The following is a 26,650-nucleotide window of genomic DNA, read 5'->3' as shown; positions in this document are numbered from 1 at the left end:
GCAGAATAATTTTTGCAAATTATGTGGGATAAGGGACTTGTAACTATAATATATGAGCCTACAAAAATAGTTACTACGATTCAATAATAAAAAGACAATCCATTTAAAAATTAAGCAAAGGATGTCAGATAGATCTTTTTCCAAAAGAGGGATGCTGATAAGCACTTGAAGAGATACCCAAAGGCTTTGTCATCAGGGAAATGCAAATAAAACACCCAGGAAGGTACCATTTCATAACCCCAAGGGATAGCTCAACTCCAAAAGCCACAGCCAGAAAACTGTTGGCAAGGATGTACAGAAACTGGAACGCTCATATTGGTGGGAATGTAAAATGGTGCAACCCTCTTGGGAAAAGTTTGGCAGTTCCTCCAAAGGTTAAACATGCAGTGATCTTCTAACCCAGCAATTCCCCTCCTAGCTAGATACCCAAGAGAAATGAAAACCTAGCCACACAAAAACTTACATACAGATATTCACAGCGGCATTATTCATAACAGACTAACCCCGATGTTCATCAACTAATGAATGGGTAAATAAAATGTGCGTAACCATACAAGGGACTAGAACGCAGCAATAAAAGGAAGGGAGGGCTGATGCATGCTACAACAAGGATGGGCCATGACAACATTACGGTTAAGTGAAGGAGGCCAGAAACTAACGACCATGTATTTTATTATTCCATTTACATGAAATGTAAAGAACAGGAGAATCTACAGAGACAAAAAGTAGATTAGTATTTGCCTAGGGAGAGATTATAGCTTAGGGAGAGATTATAGCTAAGTGGAGTGGGAGTTTCTTTTTGGGATGATGAAAATATTCTAACCTTGACTGATTATGACAATGATTGTATAATTCTGTGAGTATACTAAAAGATACTGAACTGTACACCTTAAATGGATGAATTATATGGGTGAACGGTATATAAATCTATTAAAAAAAAGAAACACTGTGTGAATTTAGGGACTCTGGGGAGATAGAGATGACAGATTTTACTAAAGAAATCATAACTTTTAAGATCTATAAGGAAAATACCTCTCCTTGATTAGAGCCCAGAGTCAAAGCTTAATTGTAAAAGTGGCACTAATGTTTCATTTCTTTTCTCAAAATGTGCACATGTATTTCCTGGGAAGGCAGGCCATGAGCGCCCTCATAAGGATGTGATTATTTTCCTCGTTTCTGCATGAGTACAATTTTCATCTAAAGTAGTTATTAGAACTGTTATATTTACCCTTGTTAAGAGCCACAAGTGTTTGTGATTTAAGGGAAAAAAAAAATCCCAAATGCCTAAACTTGGGAGAGTTACTTAAAAAAAAAAAAAAAATCAAAGATTCCTATTATTTATAAGGACGTTTTGTCTTTTCTGGTAGGAATGTATGAGGATTTACTGGCTGAAGACTTGAGTGGTTTTGCTTCATTTGCATTTTGTAAATAAGGAATGTATTCAGAAATAAAAAACCCAAAACCACAGGACAAAGCAAATTACATCAGATTAGGTCTGCGGTGTTTGATTAAGAAAGGCTCATTTTGGAATAAGCCTATCAACATGACCATGTATTTCTCCACTTGGAATGAAATGATATTCTCCTCTAAGCACTAGTAATTTCTGACCTAGATAAAGCAGACTTAAATGCAGTTTGCATGATTTCCTAATATTTTGGGGATACAGCTAACGTTTGGGTTAAGTGCTTCCTAGGTCCAGGCTCTGTTCTAAGCACTTCACAAATATTCACCCATTGACTCTTTACAATAAGCTACTGTGCGGGAAACCCTCATGTTTCCCGTCTTACCAATGAGGAATTGAGGCATCCACAGATTATTAAGTGACCTGCCTATGGTCACTAGTAAATGGTGACGTGGGCCTTGAACCCCGGCCCTCCTGCACCTGTTGGGTTCTCCTTAGTCACTCACCCTGCACTGCTGCTCATATTCGTTTCTCATCTGGGTCAGCCTCTCCTCTTGCAGAAAGAATTCGGCACTGCTGGGATCAAGGTCACCAAACTAGAAACAGAGAAAGGGCATAGTTTTCATTTTCCCCAAGAATCTCTCTTGGACCTTTAACCCACCAAAAGCCCCAGATTCTGGTGTTCACCCAGAGGATGGTCTCTTGAGTATGAAAGGAATGTGACATTTAAGCAGAACATTACCAACTGCATGATGGGAAGAAAATACTAGAGCGGTGTGTTCAGCTAAGGCAGGGATCACGTCTCAGCGCTAGGCAGTATTCTCCCTCATATCCAAGCTCTGAAATTATATCCCTGCCAAACTGATGGCCTCCTTGAGCCATCAAAATACTTCCCTAATAGAAACTTCCTTGGGGGCGTTGCTTCTGCACTTTTGAGTAAAACTACACTTTGGGCTGCGTGTCAGGAGATCAAATTTAAACGGATTTACCTTTTCGGCTAGCACGTTTTCCAAATTTCGCTGGAGTTTGTTTGTCAGATTCTCATACTCTGCCAACTTCTCTGCATTTTCCAGAAGCTCATTTTCTAGACGACTGTTCTCCTGAAGAAATTTGGAGAAATTAAATGGGCACAGAATTAAAAATAAGCAAAGTGTTGAATCTTTTGGGAGGATGCATAAATTAATTTGTGCTCTAGATTGAATTTGTCCATCTTGAAAGTTTCAGTAGATTATAGAGGACAAAAGTAAATATAAAAAAAACTGATATTTACCTTATAACCCAAAAGTCTACCTCCTCTTTCTTGGACCCTACAGAACGATGCTGTCTAATACGGTAGTGACTAGCAGTCCTGTGTGGATAGTGAGCACTTGAAATGTGGTTATATGAGATACACTCTAAGTGTGTAAAAAACTCACCAGACTTTGAGGAGTTAGTGCAAAAATGCAAAATGGCTTAATAATACTTTTTGTATCCTGATTATGTGTCAAAGTAATGTTTTGGAGATACTGGATTAAATAAAAATAATTCAGGATTAAATTCACCTGTTTCATTTTATGTGGCCATTTGAAAATTTGAAGTTACATATTTGGCTTGCATTGTATTTCTATGGGATAGTGTTGCAATATAGTATTTATTGACATGAAAAACATTCTCCATATATTGTCAAAATTGGTAGCAGGATACCTTGTTCATCTGATAGCAAAAAAGAACTCAAAAGTTTAAAAGGAGAATAATGAACATTGCTTTCATTTACTGATGATATAGTTTGATTTATATTTATAATTTTATTTTGGCTTAAAGATATAAAAGCTACACATAAAGATTTTTCATTACTTGCATGTATAAATTATTATAATAAAATAATACATCAACTGATATCACAAAAGATTTTTTTAACCTGTATGTATAATAATTGTTAGAGAGATTTCTAGTTACATTTGCTAAAAAAAATAAATAAAACCTCCCAGACGTGCATTTTGACATATGTTCTGTTCCAGTGTTAAAGGCTGATGGGAAGAACATTATTTTCAGAGTATATTTTGCCAAAAGAATATAAAGTCAGTATATTTTTAATACATTCTTGTTCACACCCTCACATAGCAATATGGAATAAAAAAAGAATGTGCTTGAAGAGTTTTCTTTTTTTTTTCTTAAAAAAAAAAAAAAATCACCTTCTCTCAAAATGCCAGTTCTAAAACTCTAATCTTTCAAAGTATGTCTAAATTTAGATGTCAAAACAGTTAGGAGTGATCTCTGTGTATCAGGCCTGTGCTGGTGCTCTGGAAACTAAGAAGTCAGATTCTGTTACTGACCACAAGGAAAACACAGTCTGGACCGTGGGGAGGGAGACAGATACAGATACAATCATCTACGATGCCTTATCTTCTGGCAAGAAAAAAGCAAGCATCACGGGAATGAAAAAGTCATGCAGTTGGCCATGTTGGAAAAAGCAGTGAAGGAGCCTAAAAGCCCATTGAGGAACCGAGAGAGGCGAGGGCAGGTGGGGGCCTACTGGCGGGACCTGCAGCTGGAAAAGCAGGAGGCCAGGCTCCCTTCTGGGGCCTTCAGTGCTACCAGGCTGCACCTTAAGGGTAACAGCATGTTCTTTAGTCAGTTCTTAAGTGAGGTAACTCTGGTGGCCGTATGGGGGTTGGGTAGATGGAAGAAAAGGTGCACAGAGGTCAGCAGAGAAATTCTGACCAATTTGAACCTGTGCAGAGGCTGCAGACATGGAGAGGAAGGGGATAAATCTGAGAGAACTTTCAGAACATCAAGTCTGAGAGACCGATGAGTGAGGACGACTGAGGATCTTAGCTTCTGTGACAACACATGGTAATGACGGAGACTAAGGAGGAAATTCCAAAAAGGAACCAATTTGATGGTGAGAGTGGGAGAATTCACTCAGTTTTTGATGTGTGGAGTTTCAGGAACAATATTTCATATTCTATGTATATTTACTACCTTCCAAACTCCACATATTTAAATATGCTCTGAGGTAGACATTACAATGACGCCATTTTTAGGCATCAGGAAACAGGCTGGGATAATGTGATCAAGCTTTTCCAGTAAGCAGTGGTATCCAGAATGGAACTAGGCAGTCTGAGTCCACAGCCAACCCCCTTTAGGCTACACTGTACCATATCAGAGTCCAATAAAGAGAAAGATTGCTTCCTCTCCTGAGACACAGGAGAGGAGAGGAGGATGTATAAGGCAAAAGCCATATTTGGAAGCAAAGAAACAAAACTGTTGAGCTGTGTGTGGCAGGAGACAATGCTATCTGCTCTGACCTGGGGTGGGAGACAGGGAAGGGAGAGGGCATTGACCAGGTGGAAGGGGGAAGAACAAGATACACTTATCAACACTGTCGGCAAACCAGAAGCCTGGCTCCTCCTGAAATCTGGATCCCGGCAGGGGCTTGGCCATGTCTGGGTCATGACCAGCAGGGCAAACTTCCAGGAATCCTGGGACTCAGTCATGTACAGACCTGCCCTCTTAGAGAGCCCTAGTCTTCCAGCAGTATCCCCAGCAGGGACATAGGCCAGAGACCTCCAAGGAGGATTACCTTTAAAGAGAGAGCAAGGCGGTCCCGGATGTAGTTCTCTTCTGTTTTTGCCTTTTCGATTTCCTGCTCAAGTTCCAAACGCTGCTTGCCCACCTGCTGCAGGATCTGTTCTCTCTCCTTCCGGAGTTCATTCTTTAAGGCCGCTATCCGTTCCTTGTACTCTTCATCCAGTTTCCTGTGAGAAGGGAAGACCAACGAGCTGCCATCCAATCCCTCGGAGGGCTTCTGCAGATCCACCAAAAATGGAAACACAGGGTCACAGAGATGGGAACCTCCTTGAAGGATCTAACGTGTCCTGCTTTCCTCTAGGCTTGACCACACCTACAGTGCCCCAGCCCGGGTGTGGCCATGCAGGTGGGCAGGCTGAGTCCCACCTCGAGGGGCTGGGGTGGCGGGAGGGAGGGCCGTGGCCCTACCGGTCACACCTGAGGTTGTACTCATTCCGCCGCTCTATGGCTGCGTGGTGATCATCCACCTCTGAGGCCATGAGAGTCTTGAGCTTCTCAGCTTTGTCCAGATCTGACCGTAGCTTCTCCTTTTCTCTGACCACTTGGTCAACCCGCTCCCTAGGAGAAAGAGACCAAGTTCAAGAGAAACTGTCTTGAAGCAACAAGGAGACCCAGAAAGGCTCTCATCTGGCTTGCTTCGACACAAAGCCAAAACCAAGACAACCCAAATCCTTCCAAAACAGAAAGACATTTCCATGGCCCCCTTCTAAAGCCTAACGCAAATCTAAGTGCTACCTGGTTTCCACAGTAGTGAGGTGCAAGGACTTGAGCCACATGTGTGCACAGAATGTGTCCCGGGCATCTAAAGGACGTGTGGCTCAAGTGGGAAAGGGGATGGGGCAGGTGAACCTTCTACTCAACTCACAGCAAATGCCGGATCTCAGCCTTAAAGCTGGCCAGAGCTGCCTGGTGGATGCCATTTTTGGTGACCAGAAGTTCATTTTCAAGAGCCAGTGTCAATTCTGTCAGGTTGACATTTCCATCAAGGCTAAAATCCAAGGCCTAGAAATCACAAGTTGAAGATGATTACAGGTTCTGTCCTCTAAAGCAGAAGCAGAGGAGGGCATACACACTCAGAGAAGTAGACTGTATAGTCAAGAAGCTGGATAATTACGTCTCTTTAGTGACTGCTTAGGGACCATCTTCATCTAAGTTCCCTCTGAGGAAAAAATAACGTACTTATTTGCATGTTTAAAAAAAATACTATCTGGCACTGTAAATAAATACAACAATATGACTCTAATCTTTATCAACCAGAGGTCCCTTAAAGAGCATTGCACTTGTCAATAGTTTAGGATTTACGAACATGGAAAGTAGTTAGCAAAAGACTCCTGGTCACACGGGGTAAGAAAAGTTACCTCTTATCTCTGAGATCTTATGAAAAGATCTCAAGAAATCATTAAGGAGAAATCAAATCAAATCAGTTTCAAAATTTTTGGAATTTTCAAGCCTTCCCCAATTTGTCCTATTTGTCCCATGTTAGCTGCCATACCTTAAGGATCTCCTGGCTGTTCTCAATACCCTCTTCCTGCCAGGAGTCGAGTATCTTCTCCACTGATGCATAGCCCATCCCATCGTCCAGACAGGAGAAGACCCGAAACCCAATGGTACTTGTCATCACCGATGGGGTTGTGGTGCGTCGGCCACTCTCATCGAAGGACTGGAAGAAGAAAGAGACTTAAGCCAGATGCTGACCCAAACTGGACAGTCCTGACCACAATGAGCAAGAGACATGTCTAACACTACTAGAAAAACAAGTCATACAGCCCCTTTGATCTTTCTTTCCCAAGTGAGTCAAGAATGCAAAACTTATCAAGAACAGTCCATCTGGTAGCGAGTCCCTCAACATAGATGTGTCTGCTTAACACCAGGTTTCTTCTGATCCACAGCTAACATTAAGGAGCCTAATTAGTGGCTTCCCGCTCTGTAATTTATGGTCACTTTTCAAACCCAACTTTTCCTTCCCAGTGGTTTAGCCTGTCTTCTTCTTTGGCTTCTTTCTCTTCCTCCTCCTCCTTCTTCAGACAACAGGTTAATTCATTAGAAATGATTCAAATGGGTTCTAACTTCTACTCACAGAGAAACCACTTCCTATTGCTTTCTTACCTGCATGGAGAGGTGCCTTTTCAACTGTCTGTAGGGAGTAGACGCTGATGGTGTGAGGGATTTTCCATTTTTGAATAGGCCATAGAAAAAATCTTCTACACTCATTGTACCATCAGGATCAAGATTATGGAAGACTTCCTCAAGCATCTAGAAAACAGTAACCGCTTACTTTCAATATTTCCCTCAAAATAACACAAGACCCAAAGTACATCTGTGGTCAATAGAACTGGCACCACTGTTGACCCAGAGCTCCAGGAATAGAACATGTTCCTTTATTCTCATTTCACTGAATTTACTTTCCTTTTCAGTAATATGTCCTTCCTCCTCCACTTCCTTCTCCAAGGAAATGTCCATTTTCATAATCTTATGCAATTTAGCAATTACCTGTTTTTTCTTTTATTCGTACTCTTCAAATGGGTCATCTGTAATGTTGCTATACATTAGTCTATGGATTAAAAAATTACTTAAAAAAATATAAAGGTCTAGCTTCCCAGTGTTGTAATAAAAGAAATAAGTTTGGATTGGGGGCAGCTGGGTGGCAGAGTCGGTTAAGCATCAGACTCTTAATTTCAGCTCAGGTCATGTTTTCAGGGTCATGAGATGGAGCCCCAAGGCCAGCCCCATACTGGGCATGGAATCTGCTTAAGATTCTCTCTCTCCCTCTGCCCCTCCCCAACCTCTCTAAAAAAGAAAAAAAATTTTTTTGACAGTCATTAAGCCATTATATTGTGGTGACTCTACACATTTTGCTTATATTGAATTTTTGAAATTGGTACATTAGCACAGCAGAATTTGGTCTGGGACAGATTGCAATGATCTAAGAGTTTGGGTCTGAAACCCAGGACCTGGGATTTAGAGCACTACTTGGAACAGCACTGCATGTTTTGGGTTTTTATTTAATGCTTTAGCGCAGGAGAAATAAAGATCAGCTGAGACAGATTTGTGTGTGTTCAACAGAAGGATCCAAAAGATGTAAAGAGAAGGGAATTTTGCCTGGCTATTTTATACCCTCTAACAATAACCAAGTGGTCCTCATCATGTAACCGGGGAAGGAAAAACCAGACTATAGTCCCTTCCAGAGGCTTGCCTAGGAGGTGGTTTGTGTCCTAGCTCAACAGAAGAATATAAACGGATGAATAAAGCAGCATGAGTCACTGACACCACGAAACGTGGAGGAAAGGCAATGACCTTCTTTTTCCTGACAGTTGGATTCCTCTTTACTTTGGGGGCTAAGATTTTTCTATACAGAAACATCTCCATTGTACAAATCACCTGAGGATCTTGTTAAAATGCAGATTCTGCTATCAGGGGGCTGATATAAATCTGGGGCAGGGGCCCAAGATTCCGCATCTCTGACAAGCTCGCAGGTGATGTCCATGTTGCTGAGTGGCAAGGGAACAGAAAAAAGCAGCAGAAATACTCTTGAGGCAGTAGAGTCTGCAACCGGGTCCATTCTAACAAAGGTCTCTTTGTGACACATCTTCAAATTTTGAATATTCAATTCACCAGTCTGGACTATTGCTAGGGTTTGCCGTCTCATAACTGTTGATTTTCTGTTGATTTTATTATTTGTGGAAGTGCCTGAGGCATTTATCTCAAATGCTTCTTTCCAAGTCACATCCAATAGGAAACATCTGTCTCTATTCTTTTTTTTTTTAATACCACTTCCTCTGGAGAGGTCTCCGAAACAAGAAACCATTCTTTTCTTTTCTTTTTTTTAAAGAAACCATTCTAAAGAGTGGAAATCTCTGGAAGAAGAACAGTTCCTAAGAGAGAATTAAATGGTAAAACCAATGGAAAAGTATTCGGGGTGATTCTGAGGTTACTAAGATCTCTTAGCATTTCTGTCTCATTCTTACTGACCAAAAGACCACTTTCTTGGAGGTCCAACAAGCCTGAAGTCACAGTAAATCCAGGTGTGCTGACCAAAGTTAAGCATGATTTTGACTCTAACCTTAGCTCCACACTGCTTGGTCTTGTGACCTTGGCTAAGCCTATACACAGCTTCCAGAATGCCTAAAAACCCATCGCCTCATCCCTTCAAAATGGCGGAGCAAGTGAGTCCCACTAGGAATTGCACACAGCAGAGCGGACAAGTGGCAAAGAGATGCCTGTGGACTCTGGAGAAGGAAGGGTTGGGCTGAACAGAATGCAAGGCAAATGGGCATCAACAGGGGTACCCCCCTGGGCCCTGGACAGGAGCCAAATCTAGAACCCTAACGACATTCTTACTCCTCATAACACACCAGCCGGGTTTCAGATGTTTGATTTCCCAATGTGTCAGTTGGGAAATGATGCACCAGATTAGGATTAACAGACCCAAATACCCAGAGAGGCCAGGAAGGTGACGTAGATAGATGAGGCTGGGTGGTCTTGAGACATCACAGAGTGGCACCATTTAAAGCGGGGAACTGAGCACATGAGCACAAGCCCTGTCCAAAGGAGCTAGCCAGTCGCCTCCCACTGCTAGCAGAATGAAGTCAAATACTCTGGTTCTTAGAAAAATCTCCTGATTTAAAAAAAAAAAAAAAAAGTATAGCAAAAGTTAAGTTTTAAACATTTGGCAGGCCTAAGGAGAAAACCAAAAACCCCCAAAACTTGGGCCATATTTGGCATCTAGGGCCATAATTTGCCATTCCTGCCCTAGAGTTGTCCTTGCTTCTAGAAAGCAGGGTACATGAGATAGGCAATCTAGTTCCCCTTCAGGGTAACAAGCAGCAGGGACATCACTTTCTTTATCTATAAAATGAGGAGAGAACTAAATCTATAATTGCTTTCAGTCATGAAATCCCATGATCCCAAGTTGCAGAGTGATGAGATCATCTTGAACTTTTGGCTCTTCTGTGGCCTAGAGCCAGTCGTATGAAGTACTATAGTATTTCATGATTTTTTTTTTTTTTTTTTGGCGGGGGAGATATTAAGTAAAAGCTATATTCAATGAGCAATCTTTTACTCATTCTCGATCAGAGGAAAATAACCAGCTGTGCTACTTCTCTTCCTGGGCTTTAGAAACTCCACCGTGGAAGAAAATGCAACTCCCCGCAAATGGCTACAGATTATCCCAAGAATTGCTCTTAGAGAAATAATCCAAGTGTGTGCAATATTTCTTGGCAAAACTGCCCAAGGCTCTGCATACTGCGCTGGTTTACAGTATGAGGATGAATTTAATTTTATGATTCAACAACCAACCCTGAAAAATAAATGACCACTGAGCCATTAAGAAGGTAGTCAAAGGGCACAGAGCAGTCACACATTCTAGGGAGAAGCAGGGAAAAGGCTTTACTGCAAATTCGGCTACTTGGTGGCTTTTGATGATAAATATCTTTCTGGCTTAGGAAAATAATACCACGTAGCCCCCGCGCAAGCAGAAAGTATGGTTTGAAACATCATTATAACCCAAGACTTCCCCAACTATAAGTGCAGCCCTAACCTCTGAGTCCCTCCTTGTTTTCAACTCTTGGAAAAACACATCTTAGAATTACTTCTCGTGTTTCACAGCTGTTCAAGCACCCAGTCCTGCCAGTTCCCCTCTTCATTCTTCAGATAAGATAAAACTCAGAATCTCAGCAAGCAGGAGTCTTTGGGTTTCCTTCAAAATTCTTCTGTGTCCCTTCAAAACTACCAACCTACCCTTTTCCATTTCTTCATGACTAGAAGAGTGTGATGCCTCCCGGCTGGGCCCCTCACATAGGCCGTCCTGACACCAATATGCCCCACCAGGAAAGCTCAGACCCACCTCAGTATCCAAGTTTGTCATATATTCCTCACTCTACTGAAGAACCCATGGTTGATACTAAGATCTCTCCAAAAACCTAACTCATCAGCCTGGCCTTTGAAATAAACACTCGGTCAGCTCCCATTCTCTCAACTCCCTGTGTCATCCATCCTCGGAGTCTTTCCCACGTTTTGCTCAGTGAAAGCTACTTCTACAAATACATTTGACATGGTGGCTGCACTGAGGTCATGGCTGATAATGACGTGGGGTAACACGCTTAGCACAGTGAGGGGCACATCGTGTGTGCCCAGGAGGTGTCAGCTATTGTCAGGGTTGGTCCTCCCCCCGCCACTCCCCATAACATAACATGAGCTTCTCTAGAAAGAATCTTCACGGCTTATTTCCTAGGGGAAAAAAGAGACTAGAGTCTCCGTAACATGCTGCAGGAAGCCAAAACACGGCTGTTCTTAGCCGGTGGCCTGTCTAGATTTTATTATGATTATTATTCCTGAATGAAAACACGGTGCAAGGCTTACCTCTCCATCCACATTCTGCAGACCGTACTGCTCACAGATGGAGACCAGCTTCTTTCGGTTCAGGTGACCATCACGGGTGATCCCCAAGTCTTCACAAACCTCCTGTAGTTTCTCTTCTATCCAGTCTTGGGGAGCGGAAGACCCACTTTGTGAGGCATTCAAGTCATCTGGGTTCCAAAATCTTAACTGACCTGAAATAAAAACATCTATTGTGCTGTCCACAAAGGAAGTGCAAGGAGAGCGAGCCTATCCTCAAAGAGAATTGTGTTTTGTAAAAGTCAGTATTACAGGAAAGAGACTATTGATGCTGGTTCCATTTTGATTTGAATCTGCAGCCCAAATGAAATGGAACCACGGGTTCTTGGGCTGCAACTAGAGCCAAGAGGCACCTTCTTCTACACCACGCAAGAAACACCTCCTGCACAGGCATACGAAGGTTCTAGGTTTGTTTTCTTCCAACTGAAAGCATGCACAGGCTTCAGGCTTTGGTGTGATTGGAAGAGAAGGCTAGCAGAGAACCAGTCCAAAGAGACTTTTATGCCCTGCCCCAACTATAGCTACCAGACATCACTATCGCCACTCCTTCTTCTTTTTTTTTTTTAAAGATTTTATTTATTTATTTGCCAGAGAGAGAGAGAGAACACAGGCAGGCTGAGTGGCAGCAGAGGCAGAGGGAGAAGCAGGCTCCCCACCGAGCAAGGAGCCCGATGTGGGACTCGATCCCAGGATGCTGGGATCATGACCTGAGCCGAAGGCAGCTGCTTAACCAACTGAGCCACCCAGGCGTCCCTTGCCAGTCCTTCGAGTCCAAGCACGAGAATTGCTTTTACTGAGAAGGAAATGATTTCATGATAAATATCAAAACATAATCATTAAAAGTCTCAGGATTAGCCTCTTTCTGAATCTTTACACCTTTAGATATTCTGCCCTACAAACCCACTTGAAAGAGTACATGGTTGTAAAATGCAAGTGACTCATCATCTAAACATTAAGGATAGGGTTTATTTGAGCGCTTAAGGGTCAGACTTCCTATTTAAAAATCAAAATGTATTTATCCTCTATTAAAAGTTCTCACTTCAAGTTAAATTTTTCACTTGTGCGTTAGAGATTTATGAAGTCGTTACTGAATCATGAGATAATTACTGGCACAATTTTGTGTGCCTGGAAGAACCTTAGGAGGCTGAGAAGTGCATTTAGTGCTACCCTTACTATTTATTGAAATAAGAAATTTTTTAAGCGCCTTACTGCTGTGTCTTTCCAGGTTAGACACAGTAATTACACTTAAGTGGAGTTTCACCAGGGTAGGCTGTGAAGCGGGGTTGGGGAGCGGCGAGGTTCTGTTCGCTGAACCACAGTGCCACCTGCTGGCCACAGAAGTCCAACAGGCTCTGCAGCGGCTTCAAACCATGGGAAACTTGTCAATGAGTGCGTTTTAAAAGGGCTCTATTTAGTTTTAGGACTGCCCATAGATTAATTTGAAAGTTTGTATGAGACAGTAATTGACCCATAAGTAAAATCCCACATCTTAGTTGCCATACCTTGCATGAGGTTAAAGGCTAGGGTTTTAAAACTATGAACGTTCCCCTGGAAATGAGGTTGTTCTTGTGAACGTTGTTCTTAAGGTTACTTCGCGGCTGGCCTCCAGCCTAGGAGGCTGTTGGGAAGAAGGCTGGGAGATGCAGGAAGTGGGGAGTGGAGAGTGCCCTGTGATGGGCAGAGCCGGACACACACTCAGTTCCTACCTTCTGCTTCATACTCCTCACTGCGTTGTGTCTTCCAGGGCTAGAGAAGGTGAGAAAAGATTAGTGTGTTTTAGTACATATTCAGTTTTTCCAAGATCAGAGCACTCTGGTTCTGGAATCATCGGCTGGGTGAGTCCCATGACTCAGAACCCTCCAGGTGGGCTCTCCGGAGTCAACCAGCCAATCCAGAAGAGACTCCTAAAAAACACCAGGTAGCAGCCTGCACTATTTCACTAGGATTTGCCTTTATCGCATTTGCAAACTGACTCATTCAACAGCAAAACCTAGCACAGCCAATAAAACCAAGCCAAAGCAAATATTTAGAATCCGTCAACCAACAAAAAATTCATACCATGCATTTATGAATTTGTTCTTCAATGTGTACTGGGTGTGAGGTATTATGGTACATCTTCAGAATACAACTATGAACAGAACAAACACATTTCTTGCCTCAAGAAGTTCATATGCTAATGAAGACATGCAGACAAGAACACAGAAACTACATTACTGTAGCATATGAAGTGTTATGATGGGGAAATTCAAAATGTTAGGAGGGTAACCCAGTGGGATCCTCCAGACTCAGGAAATCAGGGTAGACTTCCTGAAAGAGGCAACATCTGAACTGAGACCTGAAGGGTGAGCTGGAGACAGCCAAGTGAAAAGGAAGGGACAGCCACTATTTGCTGAAGCACAGAGGCAAGAATAAGCCTAATGTGTCCATGACTCAGTGAAGAAGGAGACAGAGATGCAACCCAAAACAGGCCAGAAAGCTCAAGTTAAATAAAATCTATGTTACTGGTAAATTGCATAAGAAGCCATGAAAATTACCTGAACTGGACCAGTTTGCTGGACTACCGTGCTGTGTTACTACTGGGTCTTTTTCAAGTCACAGCAAAGATCTGTAGTCCATGTACTACACAAAGGCACCCAGCCAAGGGCACGAAGCAGAACCCGACTCCAGTCCTTGCTCCACCGACCAAGCACAGCACAGGTCTACTTCCGCTCAGTGGCAACAAGGAGGTCCGCAGTAGCTTTTGGCTAGCCAGCAAGCTGCCTAATCACTCCTGCGGGGAGGTTCTACAACCATCGCAGGAAACCCTGTTGAGAAGGGGGTAGTCCCCCTTTCGAAAGGGGCTGCTGTCTCAGCAGAGATCCAACTTGATGAATGAAGCTGCCTTTGATTACAAATACCCAGCCTTTCTCTGTGATGGCTGAACTACACAAATCGATCTGATTTCCTGGGATCCTAAAGAAACTCAACAGGAAAATACATCTTATTAATTCCAGTTTGCAAGAGCTTGGATCCCTCACAGCAAACAGTGTACCACCCAAAATTCTAAGCCGGAATGTGGACTTTCAGTATCTCATTCAAGCTGAGATGAGTTGCGGTCATCTACTTTCTTCCTTCCCATACTCATTTACGCTGGTCCTCTCCAGTGAACTAAAGGATAGATGTCTACCAGGGTTTCACAATTCCATATTTTAGAAACTGAAGCTAGCACCAGAAAGTTCCCCCGGTTCTGCCACACTATACCAAAACCCAAGCTGGCAATGCTGGGAGGGGTCATTCTAGCCATGAAGAACACGTCACAAGGCCGACTCGAAATGCGGAACTTTACTACAAGTCCTTCAGATTACAACTGCAAGTCGCTAATACACATGGTAGTTATGGAAACAAAATGAGGGGACAGTGTGACTTTTGCTTGTCTGTGATTACAATTTTAGCAGTCCACATTTCCTCAAAAAGACACACTGCCAACCCGGTAGACGGAGGAGGCACAGTGGGGGTGGGGAAGGAGCAGTGGGGTAAACAGCCCAACATACAGTTTCTTACACCACTGGTTCCAGGCAGAATTCAACTGTTGTCATAGGAAATGATTTAAATCAATAAAGCTCCACTAATAAAAGCAGCCTGCCTCTCTGTCCCAGCATATTTATTTCCTCACCCACAGAGCAAAGAATTAAATTCTTCTACTACTTTGGCACCCCACATTGTGAAAATGTATCATTCAGCATGTCAGTTGGAAGCACCCTAACACAAATCCACCTGAAACAAATAAAATGTGTTTCTATGATCTAAGAACCATCGTGCAAAATAATAAAACCTACTAAAATCATGAGCAGGGAACAATTTTTTAACAGCACAAATGGACAGAAAAGTAACACAATTTATATCATCACTGGACCCAACAAGCAAGGGAGCCCCCACTAGGATACACACATGGGAAAATGCAAACACACACCTTCAAAAAAAACCCTTAGTAACAATCCCTGACATATGAGGTGCGTATAGTGACAGAAAGATTTATTTCACATTTGCTCACTTCTCAATTCATTTTAAAATAGGGAGCAATTCGTTCAGAGGTGCAAGAGGCTCCAATATGCCGTGTCATATATTTCGTGACTCTATGGGCCTAGATGCGTGTATCTGAGTCACTTCTCAGAACAGTATTTCCAGTATTGCCCTCCTTCCCTGATTCTTCCTCCTAACTAATAAGAGTGTGGGGACTCTTACCTACTGCCTTACCTACTGAATTTGGCCTGCACACATTTATGAATTGCTTTTGCCTCAGTTTCTCCATCAACAAAATGGGAATAAAGTAGTACATAGTTCACAGAGTTGGGTAGAATGTTTAGAATTGTGCTTGGCAATAATAAGCATGATAAGACCTTATTTTTATGGGGCACGTGTTTATGCAGTACCTATTAAATTTATTTTTGCAGATTTTATTTTTATTACCATATTTAAACTTAAGGCATTAAGTTGGGTGGCCCTGGGACAGTATCAGTTATTCATATAAATTTATAAGAAAAATGCCAAGTCTGGCAGATATGCAAAGAATAGACAGGCAACACAGTTAAAAAATTATGGGGAAAGACTCATTTCAACAGCAAAGTATAAATTAAAACCAAGGAATCACTTTGTTCCCATTAAATTAGCAGTATTTAAGATAGGAGTCCTATTACCATCAAGGTTATGATTTATTTAAAATAGGCCTGTTTAAATGTTACTGGTAGCAATGTGTATGGACATTAGCCTTTTAGTAAAGAAAATTGCTTCATGTTTGAAAGCCATAAAAATGTTCACACTCTCCGACCCAGTAATTTCATTATTTCTAATGATAGTAAAATCAAAGGAAAAATGTATATGATAGATATGTACATTTAGCATTTTTTATAAGAGTACTGAACACAATTTAAACTTTGAACAATGGAGCACAAAGTACAATTATACATCATAATGCAGTCATTAAAAGTATAACTACAAAACCATATAGGAGATGGAAAAATGCTCTCTACACTACAACTGCCGCTGGCAAAAATATTTATACAATTAGACAAAGACCAGAAGGAAACAGACATAATCAGAATTGATGCATTTGGTTGAGGGAATGTGGCAAACAATTATATTTCCTTTGCTATTCTAGATGTTCACTGGGGTCCTTGGGGTGCCTGGGTGGCTCAGTCAGTTAAGTGTCTGCCTTCAGCTCAGGTCATGATCTCAGGGTCCTGGAATCAAGTCCTGCATCTGGCTCTCCGCTCAGTGGGGAGCCTGCTTCTCCCTCTCTCTTGGCCTTTCTCCCCCCACCACCCTCCCCTGCTTGTGCACTTTATCTTTCTGAAATGAATAAATAAAATCTTTAAAAAAAAATACAAACAGGTCCGACTTTGTTTTTTCTTTTACCCACCTGCCCTCAAATCCTCACCAAATGAATTTCGTATGTTGTGGGGATGGGGAGAAAGAGGGAAAACTTGCCCTTTGCTACACAACTCTCTGTGATGTCTGCAGCATCCTTCCTCCTGTGTCCTGGCAGGGGAGTCCTCGCAGGAGGCCCAGGTGCCCTTCAGGAGGGTGGAAGCTGCTGCTGGAGCCTCCCGGTCTAAGCAGAGTGTGGAAAGATCAGGGACACTGGTAGGAGACCGGAATAGGGCCCTGAGATCCTGACACACTAGAGGCAGCTTAACCCGGTGGCATCAGGTTCAGCCCAGCTTCCTGAAGGCCAGGCAAGCAGCTCGGGCAGCTTCAACAATCTCACCCAAACCCTCTGGGCAAGCGGTAGTGGGTAAGGGAGAACTTGTTAGAAAACGGCTAGGGTGACGATCACGCACGCATTTCTCCCATGGCCCTATGTAAGAAACCTAGATCCAAGCTAGGACCAGCCTTCTAGAAGCCGCAAACTTATGCTGAATGGCTGTAGTTTCATTCCGCAACTGCTTCAGTTGGAGATGGAGTTTGCTGCCCAGAAATGAGCTGTGCTTGTCCCCATTCTCCACCAAGGGTCCGTTCCTTTAGTAAGGCGGAGGGATAAGCACACAGTGGCTGAGTGTTTGTTTATTAAATTGCAATTTTGAGGGGTGGGTGGATTGGGGGGTGTTCAGTTCATTCATAGCTCATTTTTATTCCCACTGCCTGGAGCCTGCAGTTCCAATTAAAAAGCAAGGGGAGGGGGAAGGGGGGATGTCAGGTTGGAAGGTTGTGGGGATGAGCTCATTCGCCTACTAGAACAGCCCAATAAAAGGAGGCATCATTCTGGAACAAGGTCTTTTAATTGCTGCTGCTGTACCCAGTGCAGTGAAAGCCTGGCAGGCACAGACCAACCATGAGCATCGGAAGGGAGAGAATCTCACAAATCTTTGGAAAAGTCAGGAGAGAAAGGAGGGACAATTGCGGGCTTGTGTTCTCGAGCCTAATTCATGAAAAGGGATTTTTAATTTTCCCCCTGAAGTCTTTTATCACCTCTCGCTGCAGAAATGGATATTAATAAATGCTTCAAAATCATCCTGTGGGACTTCAATGACTGCAGAAGCTGGAGGCAAAATGGCAGAAGGTGTGAGCACAGGGCTGAGCGGAGAGACGGGGTTGGGTCCTGCTCCGGCACTCTGGGAGCCCTCAGTACCCAGCCTCAGCCATAAGGTGGGGGTGAGCCGCCCCAGGGGAGGAGGAGGCATGAGCCTGGCACCTGGGATGTGTCAGCCACTGCTACTAGCTCAGCCATGATGATGTTGTGATTAAGGATCTGGGCTCTGGAGCTGGACCTCCCCCAGTTCCGTGCTCCTCCCACTTATGTGTGTTCAACCTTGGCCTCGTTACTTAACTCCCCGCCCGCCTCGATTATCTCACGATGCCTGCCTACAAAGGTGTGCTAATACTTGGAAGGCACTTAAAACGGTGCCTGCTACAAATTCAGAGCTAAGTGTCTGTTAAACAAATAAATATCACTATTACTACTCCTATTATTTGGGTGTCCAAAGCTAGGACAAGGGCAGAGAAAAGACACAGCTGATAGACAAGTGTCAGCTTTCAGAACAAACCCAAAAGAGACTATAGAAACGACAGCTTGGAACACAGTAGTTGTGATGAAGCCATCAATCTGTGATTCAACTTAGGAACAAGGCTCCCCAGACCCCTCCCCATGGGTGGCAGTGTTCCCTGGGTGGCCACAGCTGCAGGGGTGGCCGGGGCTTCTGTATTACCGTGCCCAGCATGCTGGCCCACAGCCCCACTGAGAGCAGCCAGAGGGGAGAGGGTCAGAGGTTGCCGGGCCCCGAGATGGCTGCTACAGAAGGCAGCCTCCAGCCCCCTACCACCCTACCCAAAGCAGACAAAGGGAGCCCCGCACCCACTACATGGGTTGTGCCTCTTCACATCCCCTGGGCCATTGTGGCTGGCGTTCTGGCTATCCTCTAGCTGGACCAGGGAGCCCCATGCACATGGGCCACACCAGCGAAACTGCTTTCAGGAATGCTTTCTTGGGAGGGCCACCTGCTTTGCTGGACTGCAGAGCAGATGGCCTGAGCCTCTTGGAGCCCAGGCTTCCAGCCCTGAGGTGGGGGCAGCATCTGCAGCCTGCCGGCCTGGTGAGACCCCCGCCCACAATAGCCCAGTCACAGCCCCCACCAGCCATCTGCTCCACAGCGCAGACCTGTGCCCCACAGAATGTATGGCTAATTAAAACGATTATGGGGGCGCACAAGGGGTTATTCTTTTCCAGCAGAGGTGGCTGAACTGATCTCAGCAGCCTTAAGCAGATGTGTTGGTTTTGTTTTGTTTTGTTTTTCCTTCTTCTTTTTTTGAAAGGGGAAAACCTTGCAAGCCCAGAGAAAGGAGGAAGGAAATTTACCGGGATAACAAAGCTCCCCAAATAAATGGAGCTGTAGTGTCCATTTGATGAAGGCAGCAAACTTAGGTGTCTCAGACTGTCTTAGGAAGTCTCTGGCAAAACCCACACAGAGATCAGTTTAGAAGAGTTCCTATAACCAAAAACTTGAGACCTTTCAAAACTACAGCATCTGTGGAATTTGTAACGAATAGTCCTAAATGTCTATAAAGCCCTTGCTCTGAGCCAGGTCCTGGGAACCCAGGACGCCCAGCAGGGCCCCTGTTTCGGCAGGGACACCCTTCCTGGGACTTCAGTTCCTTTCTGCAGCCCTGCCTTTGAAGGCACACCGGGCAGTGGAGGGCCTGACTGCCCAGCCCCTGATCTCTCCGCTCGGAACCCAGGGACAAGCTGCTCAGTTGCCAGTCTTCTGCCTCGACCACAAAGCCAATCACTTCCTTTATCTTCACGAGTAATTAAGAGCTACAGGTAAGGACCGCGACAACAGGAGTTAATGTAGGATTTTTAACGGCACACACATGTAGAGGAGTCCTGCTACACTGTCAAAACGCCTCCAGGACTGCCAGTGTGAAGAAATGCTGAATTTAAGAGTTTGAGCCATAAGTCTCTCCTCCTACCAAGGTTGGGGAGTGTTCTCGGTTCACTGGGTTCTTAAGTCCCTAAGGAAAGGGGTTTTTAAACACATCTGCTCACCGCATCTTACTCATCAGAGCCGTTCTCGGTGGGTAGTGAACACTGCTTTTCCATTTGGAAAATAAACTTAATGGTATAGTTGGAAAATGTTACTCTTATCATTAAAATTAACTTGTTGATTTTTTTAATTTGTTGTCTGTTTTATTTTCTAGTTGGAGAATAATTACTGGAAACTGTTGACCTGGAAGGACGTGGGGGTTGGGGCTGGACACCAAAGGAATTCCCCCTGGGATCAAGTCAGGAAGGCCTACCAGGACGGCAAAGCCTCAAAGTCTGAAAGCGGCAGTCTGTGTTCCAATGAGAGATACCTTATTAGCTTTGAAGGGACTTCTTTATATCACTTTCAAGTGGTCTACAATCGCATCTTGAATGAGCGTTTCATCTCTGGGAATAGCCAAAGGATCTAATAGACTTAAGAAAAAAGAAAACACTGGAATTCCATTAATAAAAAAAAAAAACTATCCTGATGATGTCACATCGTTTGATGGAAATAAATGGCATCTCTAATGAGACTGCTTACTTTGTCAGACTGGAACAAGAAAATCTAATGGGAGGAAGGGGAAAATAGGTACATTTCAACTACCAAAGTTCTTGGCAGACCTTCTCTCTGTTATTAACATGTTTGCTCCGGCATCAAATATTGCCTCTATACAATATAAATGAATAATTCATGAAGGTTAACAGCAAAGTTATGCACATAAGAAAATGAACGTAAGGGGACCAGAAGTCAGTTTCCCACTGCTTGGCCAAGTTTGGTTTTCTGTAGGGTAGTAAAACCAGTTTGGAGGGTTGGTTTGTTCCTTTCTGAGTTCTTAAACCCCCAGCACCCCTCCTCTCCCTCCCTCCACAGGCCTGACACAAAGCGGTGATTGCTTGGATACTGTTGAGCAGACGAAGCAAATGGCTTCCACTTTTCTCTCAGGTCCTCACTTAAACTGCCCGGTTTTGGCTTACACTCCAATTGTCTATAGTTGAAGAAATCATTGTTTAAAGCCTCCTGCTCCCGATAATAATCTTACTAGACCTGCTTTACTCCCTGTGGAGGAAAACAGTTAACAAGGTGTCCCCTGTTTTCGACAAGGGCAGAAAGCAAAGTAGCCCTGCCCCAATTATATTCACGGAACCGCCTCGCCCACGAGGTCTGAGGAAGAGACTAGAACTGGGCATTAATTTTGTTTCTCCCCTTTTCCACCTATCCTGAGAAGAGAGCACAAAAATAAAATTCAAGGTCATTTCAGTAGCCACTGCAGGTGTGCATATAAAAAGGGGGGAAAATGTACTCTTTGGACCCTCAAATCTAATTTCTGTTTCTTAAGCAAGTGAAGCAAAAACCACCACCAAAATGGTCTCATTAATCACATCTTACACTGGAATCAAGAATGTGCCCTTTGTTGGTCTCAATTAATTCAGAATAGAATGTCCAACTGAACCACCTTGAGTGAAAATAATCCCATAAAAAGAAAGAAAAGAAAAATCAACACTTTCCTTTCAATGCCACCTGAGATGAGCGGTCAGACTCCCAAGGGGAATGCATTTGCCTGATAAACACACTAAATTGGAAGGTGGACACACAATCAGCTGACGGTGGAGAACACTTGTCATTTGTGAATCATCACATTCTGCTTCGGGGTTTCCAAAAGAAATTTTGAAAGACACATTCTAGCACTGAAAATTTAGGAAGATTCTAGGTCTTTCCCTATGCGATAGCTTTATGGCCTTGTGAACCACACATGACAGGGGAGGCATGCTTAATAGCTAGGTAAGAGATTTTCTGTTTCAGCAGGAAAGAATCAAATTGTTAGAATAAAGCTGGATTGAGAGGATTAAAATGTGTACCATTTTATCCGTTCAACGTGCACGAACTACAACTTCAAAAGCACCTCCTAACAAAGTTCATCGTCACATAGTCCATTCCGAGGATGAGGCCAAGGTGGTGAGCATTCGGTGCCCCCCAAGGCACCGCAGCACGGGGGTGGACCCTGAGCAGTCATGAGAGGGATTCCAGGTAACGAACCAGGCCTGAAGCTTCCCATGGGACTTACACTAGAAATAAATTCAGTTGCTTGAAAGCAAACTTTACAATGGCATTCCTCTCATCGGTCTGCGTGTCTGTGTCTTCTCGGGTGGGAGGGAGGGCAGTAGTTCCAGAGAAGTACAACTGTGCCACATTCCCTGTAATTCGGACATATGGGAGAAGGACATATGGGAGAAGGCCTCCCGAATAAGGATGCAGAAAAAATGTTGTGAGCCACTGACCCGGGAGAGAGGAATGGACTGTCAATCCATGGCAACTTCTCTATGATGGAATAACCCTAGAAAGGGGGGGGGGGGGGGGGGGGGGGGCACACGGGAGCATTACTGTTTATCCCTTCAGATGATTGTCTGCTCACTTACCCCTATAGGAGGAATTCCTGGAAGGAAGAAAGCCACCCCGAGGACAGCTTTCAGAGGTGTTTGTGACACATTCCATTCAGTTGCCCATCCCCCTCCATGTGGTCAGATAAATAAAACAAAAGATTCATCCAAGAGCAAAAGTTGGTCTCCTGTTGCATAGCAACAGAAGGGCCTCTGCTCCAGGTAACTTTTGACAACAAGTTCAGGTCCTTTCATCGTCACCAAAAAACTCTCAAGTCACTTTAGAGAAAATCAGGCGTGTCTGAGAGCAGCAGGGACGGCAGAGACAGCAGTCTGATGGCAAGCTAGCGTTCTCACCTTTCCTGAGCCAGGTCCCAGGCGCCGAAGGAAACCCACAATCGAAACCAAGAAGGCCCATCTCCAGCTCCCCGTCTGACAACCCCTTGTGAATTATTCACGTCAGGAGACAGCTCCCCCACCCCCGCTCCCTCCTTCAGGACTGCCCAGCGACACCGAGATGAAGTATGAACCACTGGTAACAAACACACCCAAGAAATAAATTTTTAACACCCAAGGGCAGGAGACAAAAGGGCCTCCTTTTCCAAAGGGAAAAAAGAAGCCAATGGAAGAGTGAAGAACTCCTGACAGATTCTCAACTGCTTCTAAGTTAAGAATAAACAAACCCTGCAGGTTATTAAGAATGTTCTCCTCCCCACAGTTCCTGCGTGGGGGCCACTCTAGCATAAGGAGGATGAGCAGGCACTCCCAAAGACACAAGGGCACTTCCAGGACAAGCTCGAGCCATCCAGAGCATGAAGCTCTGTTGGCCCACAAGTGGCCCTAGATCTCCAAGGCTCCTGTGGAAACCGGCCAGAAAACAGGAACGCTATCCTGACAGGACAGTGTGCCGTAGGACCGATATCCTGAGGAAACGACGTCACTGTACTATACGGACGGCGGTGGCTGGGACAAGAGTTGACAAGAGGAACTCCAAACGTGTCACTGGTGCAGCTCTTAAAGTGAGGAATCCCTTTGAGAACTGAGAGGCTCAATTCAGCTCACAAAACACTTCATTTTTAGGCAAGAAAGCATCTGGATGAACTTTGGCTTGGGTCCACCTTCAGCAATTTAAAAAATGGTAAAAGGGGGTGATCCAATGCCCCTGTAAGGCTTTTGGGGGGCGGGATACAATGGACTGGCCAAGTCAGGTCAGTAGGTGTCCTCTGGGAGAACAAACATGGAGAGAAAGGACCCTTTGGGGCCTCCATCTTCTGTTCCATGGAGAGGGCTCACTGAGTACTAAAGCATGTATCTACAGTGTCAGAAGGTCTCATCTACGAGGTCCTGGAAGACTAAGGGGAGCAGAAGTATCTGGCGTGGTGGGGGGTGTGAAATGGTTCTCCCAATGTACCCTTTTACTAAGATTTTGCCCAAACTAGGCCTCAACTCTTACCATTATGTATACATGAGCCCAAAGTCTCACTTTTTTTTTTTTTAAGATTTTATTTTTTATTTATTTGACAGAGAGAGAGATCACAAGTAGGCAGAGAGGCAGGCAGAGAGAGCAGGGGAAGCAGGTTCCCCGCTGAGCAGAGAGCCCAATGCAGGGCTTGATCCCAGGACCCTGGGATCATGACCTGAGCCTAAGGCAGAGGCTTAACCCACTGAGCTGCCCAGGCACCCCCAAAAGTCTCACTTTTAAACAGTAAATCTCACTGGAAGTTGGAAGATAAAGCAAGGATGTAAGAAATAAGCTGCCAGCAACAAAATCAGCTCTGTCCAAGAACTTTCTGGGTACCCCCAGGTAGTAACTAGAAATCACCTTATCGAAAAATTAGTAATCATTTTATTCCTTACCACCAAATAATAATGCCTTGGGTACTGAAAGTCGTCGGGAGACAAGAGATACTAACCTTAAAAAAGTGTGTTCCACATAAGGAAAGCTTACCCCCTAAAGTGTTGAGACAGATTTTAACCATTTCTTCCCCATAGAGAAGTGTCTCAGATACATTCCACAGTACTTAGGGCTATGATACAGACTTTATGGAATAAAATGGTACCCTTCCTGAGAGCAACATAAACATTATGGACACAGCAATAACTCAAGTAGGAAAACCACTTGCATCTCTGAAATTGGATATGCCAAAGTTTTGTGCATGTGTTTTGCTGGGGAAAGAGCCCAATCTAAATCCTCACAGGGACCCAAAAAGGGTTTAAAATTGAACCCAAGAAGGGAAGTAGCCTCTGCCCCAGACCGACTGGCCCCATGCTGTGATATCCCAGGCAGCGTTCTCTTCTTCGCTTCTTATGGCCTTTTCTGTCTTCAGCTGTCACCCTCCCCCATGACACTCTTACACCATTTTGGGGGACTATCTTTCTCTGTCTGCTTTTCTTCCTCTTGTCTCACTCACATGTCTGACACTGTTTCTTCACTTCTGGTGCAAGGATAAGTATTCCTTATCTTTTTTTTTTTTTCTCTAAAGATTTTATTTATTTGAGAGAAAGAGTGAGCAGGAGAGTAAGCACTAGCAGCAGAGAGAGGCAGAGGGAGAAGCAGGCTCCCCTCTGAGCAAGGAGCCTGATGTGGGACTCGATCCCAGCACCCTGGGATCATGACCTGAGCCAAAGGCAGACATTTAACTGACTGAGCCACCCAGGTGTCCCCAGGCATTCCTTATGTTTAAAACCATGGTGGCCACCTCTTGGGATCGGCAGACCAGTCCTGTGTCTTCTAGATTACAGTACTGTGGCTGGTTTCATTTCTGCTCATTGCCTGCGCTCTTTTCAGTTACCTCAGGGTTTGTGGGCATTCTGCAAGGCGAAAGATGCTAGAGGTCTGGCTGCTGGGGACGCTATTGGAGCAAGCCTCCTGCGGGCTTTAAGGAGCTGAACATGGGCGTCAGACAGCAATGAGCATATGCACGTGCACGTCCACCAACCCCTAATGGACAGACTGCTTTGAGAAAGTTGAGGCACTCTGTCTCTTCCCCAGCTTATGTTAACATCTGAAATATTCGCATCCCCAGTTGGAGCTGGGATTTGCAAGAAATATTTAGAGCTTGCTCAGCACGGCCTTCTCGACCACATTCTATAAATGGCATGCTGGTAAATGAGCCGTAAGGAACGAATAAAGAAAATGCTACTGCTTCCCCTTTGCGGGTAGATAATGGTGACGTGCATAAGGAAAAGCAGGGAGATGAGCAAAGCAGGCAGATCGGGCTGCTGGAGGACCAGGCGGGCCCCGGGCGCTCCTCACCCAAGAAGGAGAGCTGTGGCGACAGCCAAGGCCACAAGAACCATATCTGAAAGCTGCCGTCTGCTGCTACGAAAGATAAGGCGTGGCTCTCAGGATGCCCATGCACACCGCCTTCCTCTCACACCTGCCACGGACGCTGGTTTATGGACTGCAGGGTGCCAGGGCTGGGGGGCAAAGAGGGCAGCTTTTTACACAACTAAAAATGGCAGTGCCGTGAAGAGAGACATATCCCCAAGCAGGGCTGAAAGTGGCAGACCCCAGATAACGTGAAAGTCATTTGAATTTTAAAACACATAAACATAAGGCTGGCACAGAAATGTCAGCTCTCCAGAAGAAACAGAGACGAGAACGTTCAAACGATAGACAAATCGGCCATATATATCCCAAAGGCAAGTAATAAGATTAGCCAGTGGCTGGTAACAGACAGAGGCCATGACCACCCCACCTGGTTCACCTGTCCCCACACCACCGCCGTGGGAGTGGGTGGGGGTGTCCCCACCGCTGGCCGGAGAGGGTGCACCTGTCCGACTCCTTACCTCGTTGCGGTCCCCGGCGGGGGTATGTGAGGGCCGAGCTTCTCCATCCAGGGGCTCGATCTCTGCAAACTCTTCCACGGATTCTTGAAACTCAGGTAAGGACCTTCGTCCGTAACGCTTGCCACCTTTAACATATTTGGGCTGAGCTTCTAGTGAGCAGTCTAGGCGAGGAGACAAGAGTTGAGGCCACATTACATGACAGACTCAGCCTGTGGCTGACAGTCACAGCTGTCAGACGCAGCCTCTTATACTAGCCCCAAAATAAACCACCGCTGTTGGCCAGTTGTGCTGGCCGTGGGCGGATCTGAGCCATCAGGTCAGATGCAGAGCACGGCTTCTAATTCTGAGTGACTGACAGCACCCCGAGCACATCACTGCTTCCAACGGGAGAGATGCAATGCCGGCAAGGAAGGGTTCCCCTGGGAAGGACAGGACTAAGAATGGGATAAAGTCAGATGTCCTATCTACTCTTCTTTTGATGAAGCTGGTGTCTTGCAGAGAGGGGAAAAGGGACAGGGCAATAGAGGCACGTCGGAGGAAGTCTTGGAGAATAATGCTAAACCAAACACCACATCAGCACCGTTAGTATTCACACACCCCTCCTGTACCTCAGTGACTCC

General features: G+C 44.6%; 1 protein-coding gene across 10 annotated transcripts in view; it reads right to left on the bottom strand.

The window, feature by feature from the left end:
* The window catches only part of NIN (ninein), a 93,606-nt gene that overhangs the window by 34,678 nt on the left and 32,278 nt on the right, over positions 1-26,650 (bottom strand). For 9 of the 10 annotated variants that reach the window (XM_032871145.1, XM_032871146.1, XM_032871147.1 and 6 more), the window contains exons 5-14: positions 26,031-26,191; positions 13,072-13,111; positions 11,330-11,520; positions 7,079-7,225; positions 6,465-6,632; positions 5,838-5,974; positions 5,390-5,530; positions 4,965-5,139; positions 2,392-2,502; positions 1,909-1,998 (exon numbers count right to left, since the gene is read on the bottom strand). In XM_032871145.1, the coding sequence (XP_032727036.1) occupies positions 1,909-1,998; positions 2,392-2,502; positions 4,965-5,139; positions 5,390-5,530; positions 5,838-5,974; positions 6,465-6,632; positions 7,079-7,225; positions 11,330-11,520; positions 13,072-13,111; positions 26,031-26,191 (1,361 nt within the window). Of the gene's footprint in view, positions 1-1,908; positions 1,999-2,391; positions 2,503-4,964; positions 5,140-5,389; positions 5,531-5,837; positions 5,975-6,464; positions 6,633-7,078; positions 7,226-11,329; positions 11,521-13,071; positions 13,112-26,030; positions 26,192-26,650 lie in introns of those variants that run through there. The other variant, XM_032871148.1, reaches the window with a different exon arrangement.

Source organism: Lontra canadensis, unplaced genomic scaffold, assembly GCF_010015895.1.
Source record: "Lontra canadensis isolate GAN:19392208 unplaced genomic scaffold, GSC_riverotter_1.0 scaffold42, whole genome shotgun sequence".
Lineage (NCBI taxonomy): Eukaryota > Metazoa > Chordata > Mammalia > Carnivora > Mustelidae > Lontra > Lontra canadensis.
This window is presented reverse-complemented; position numbering and strand designations above follow the sequence as displayed.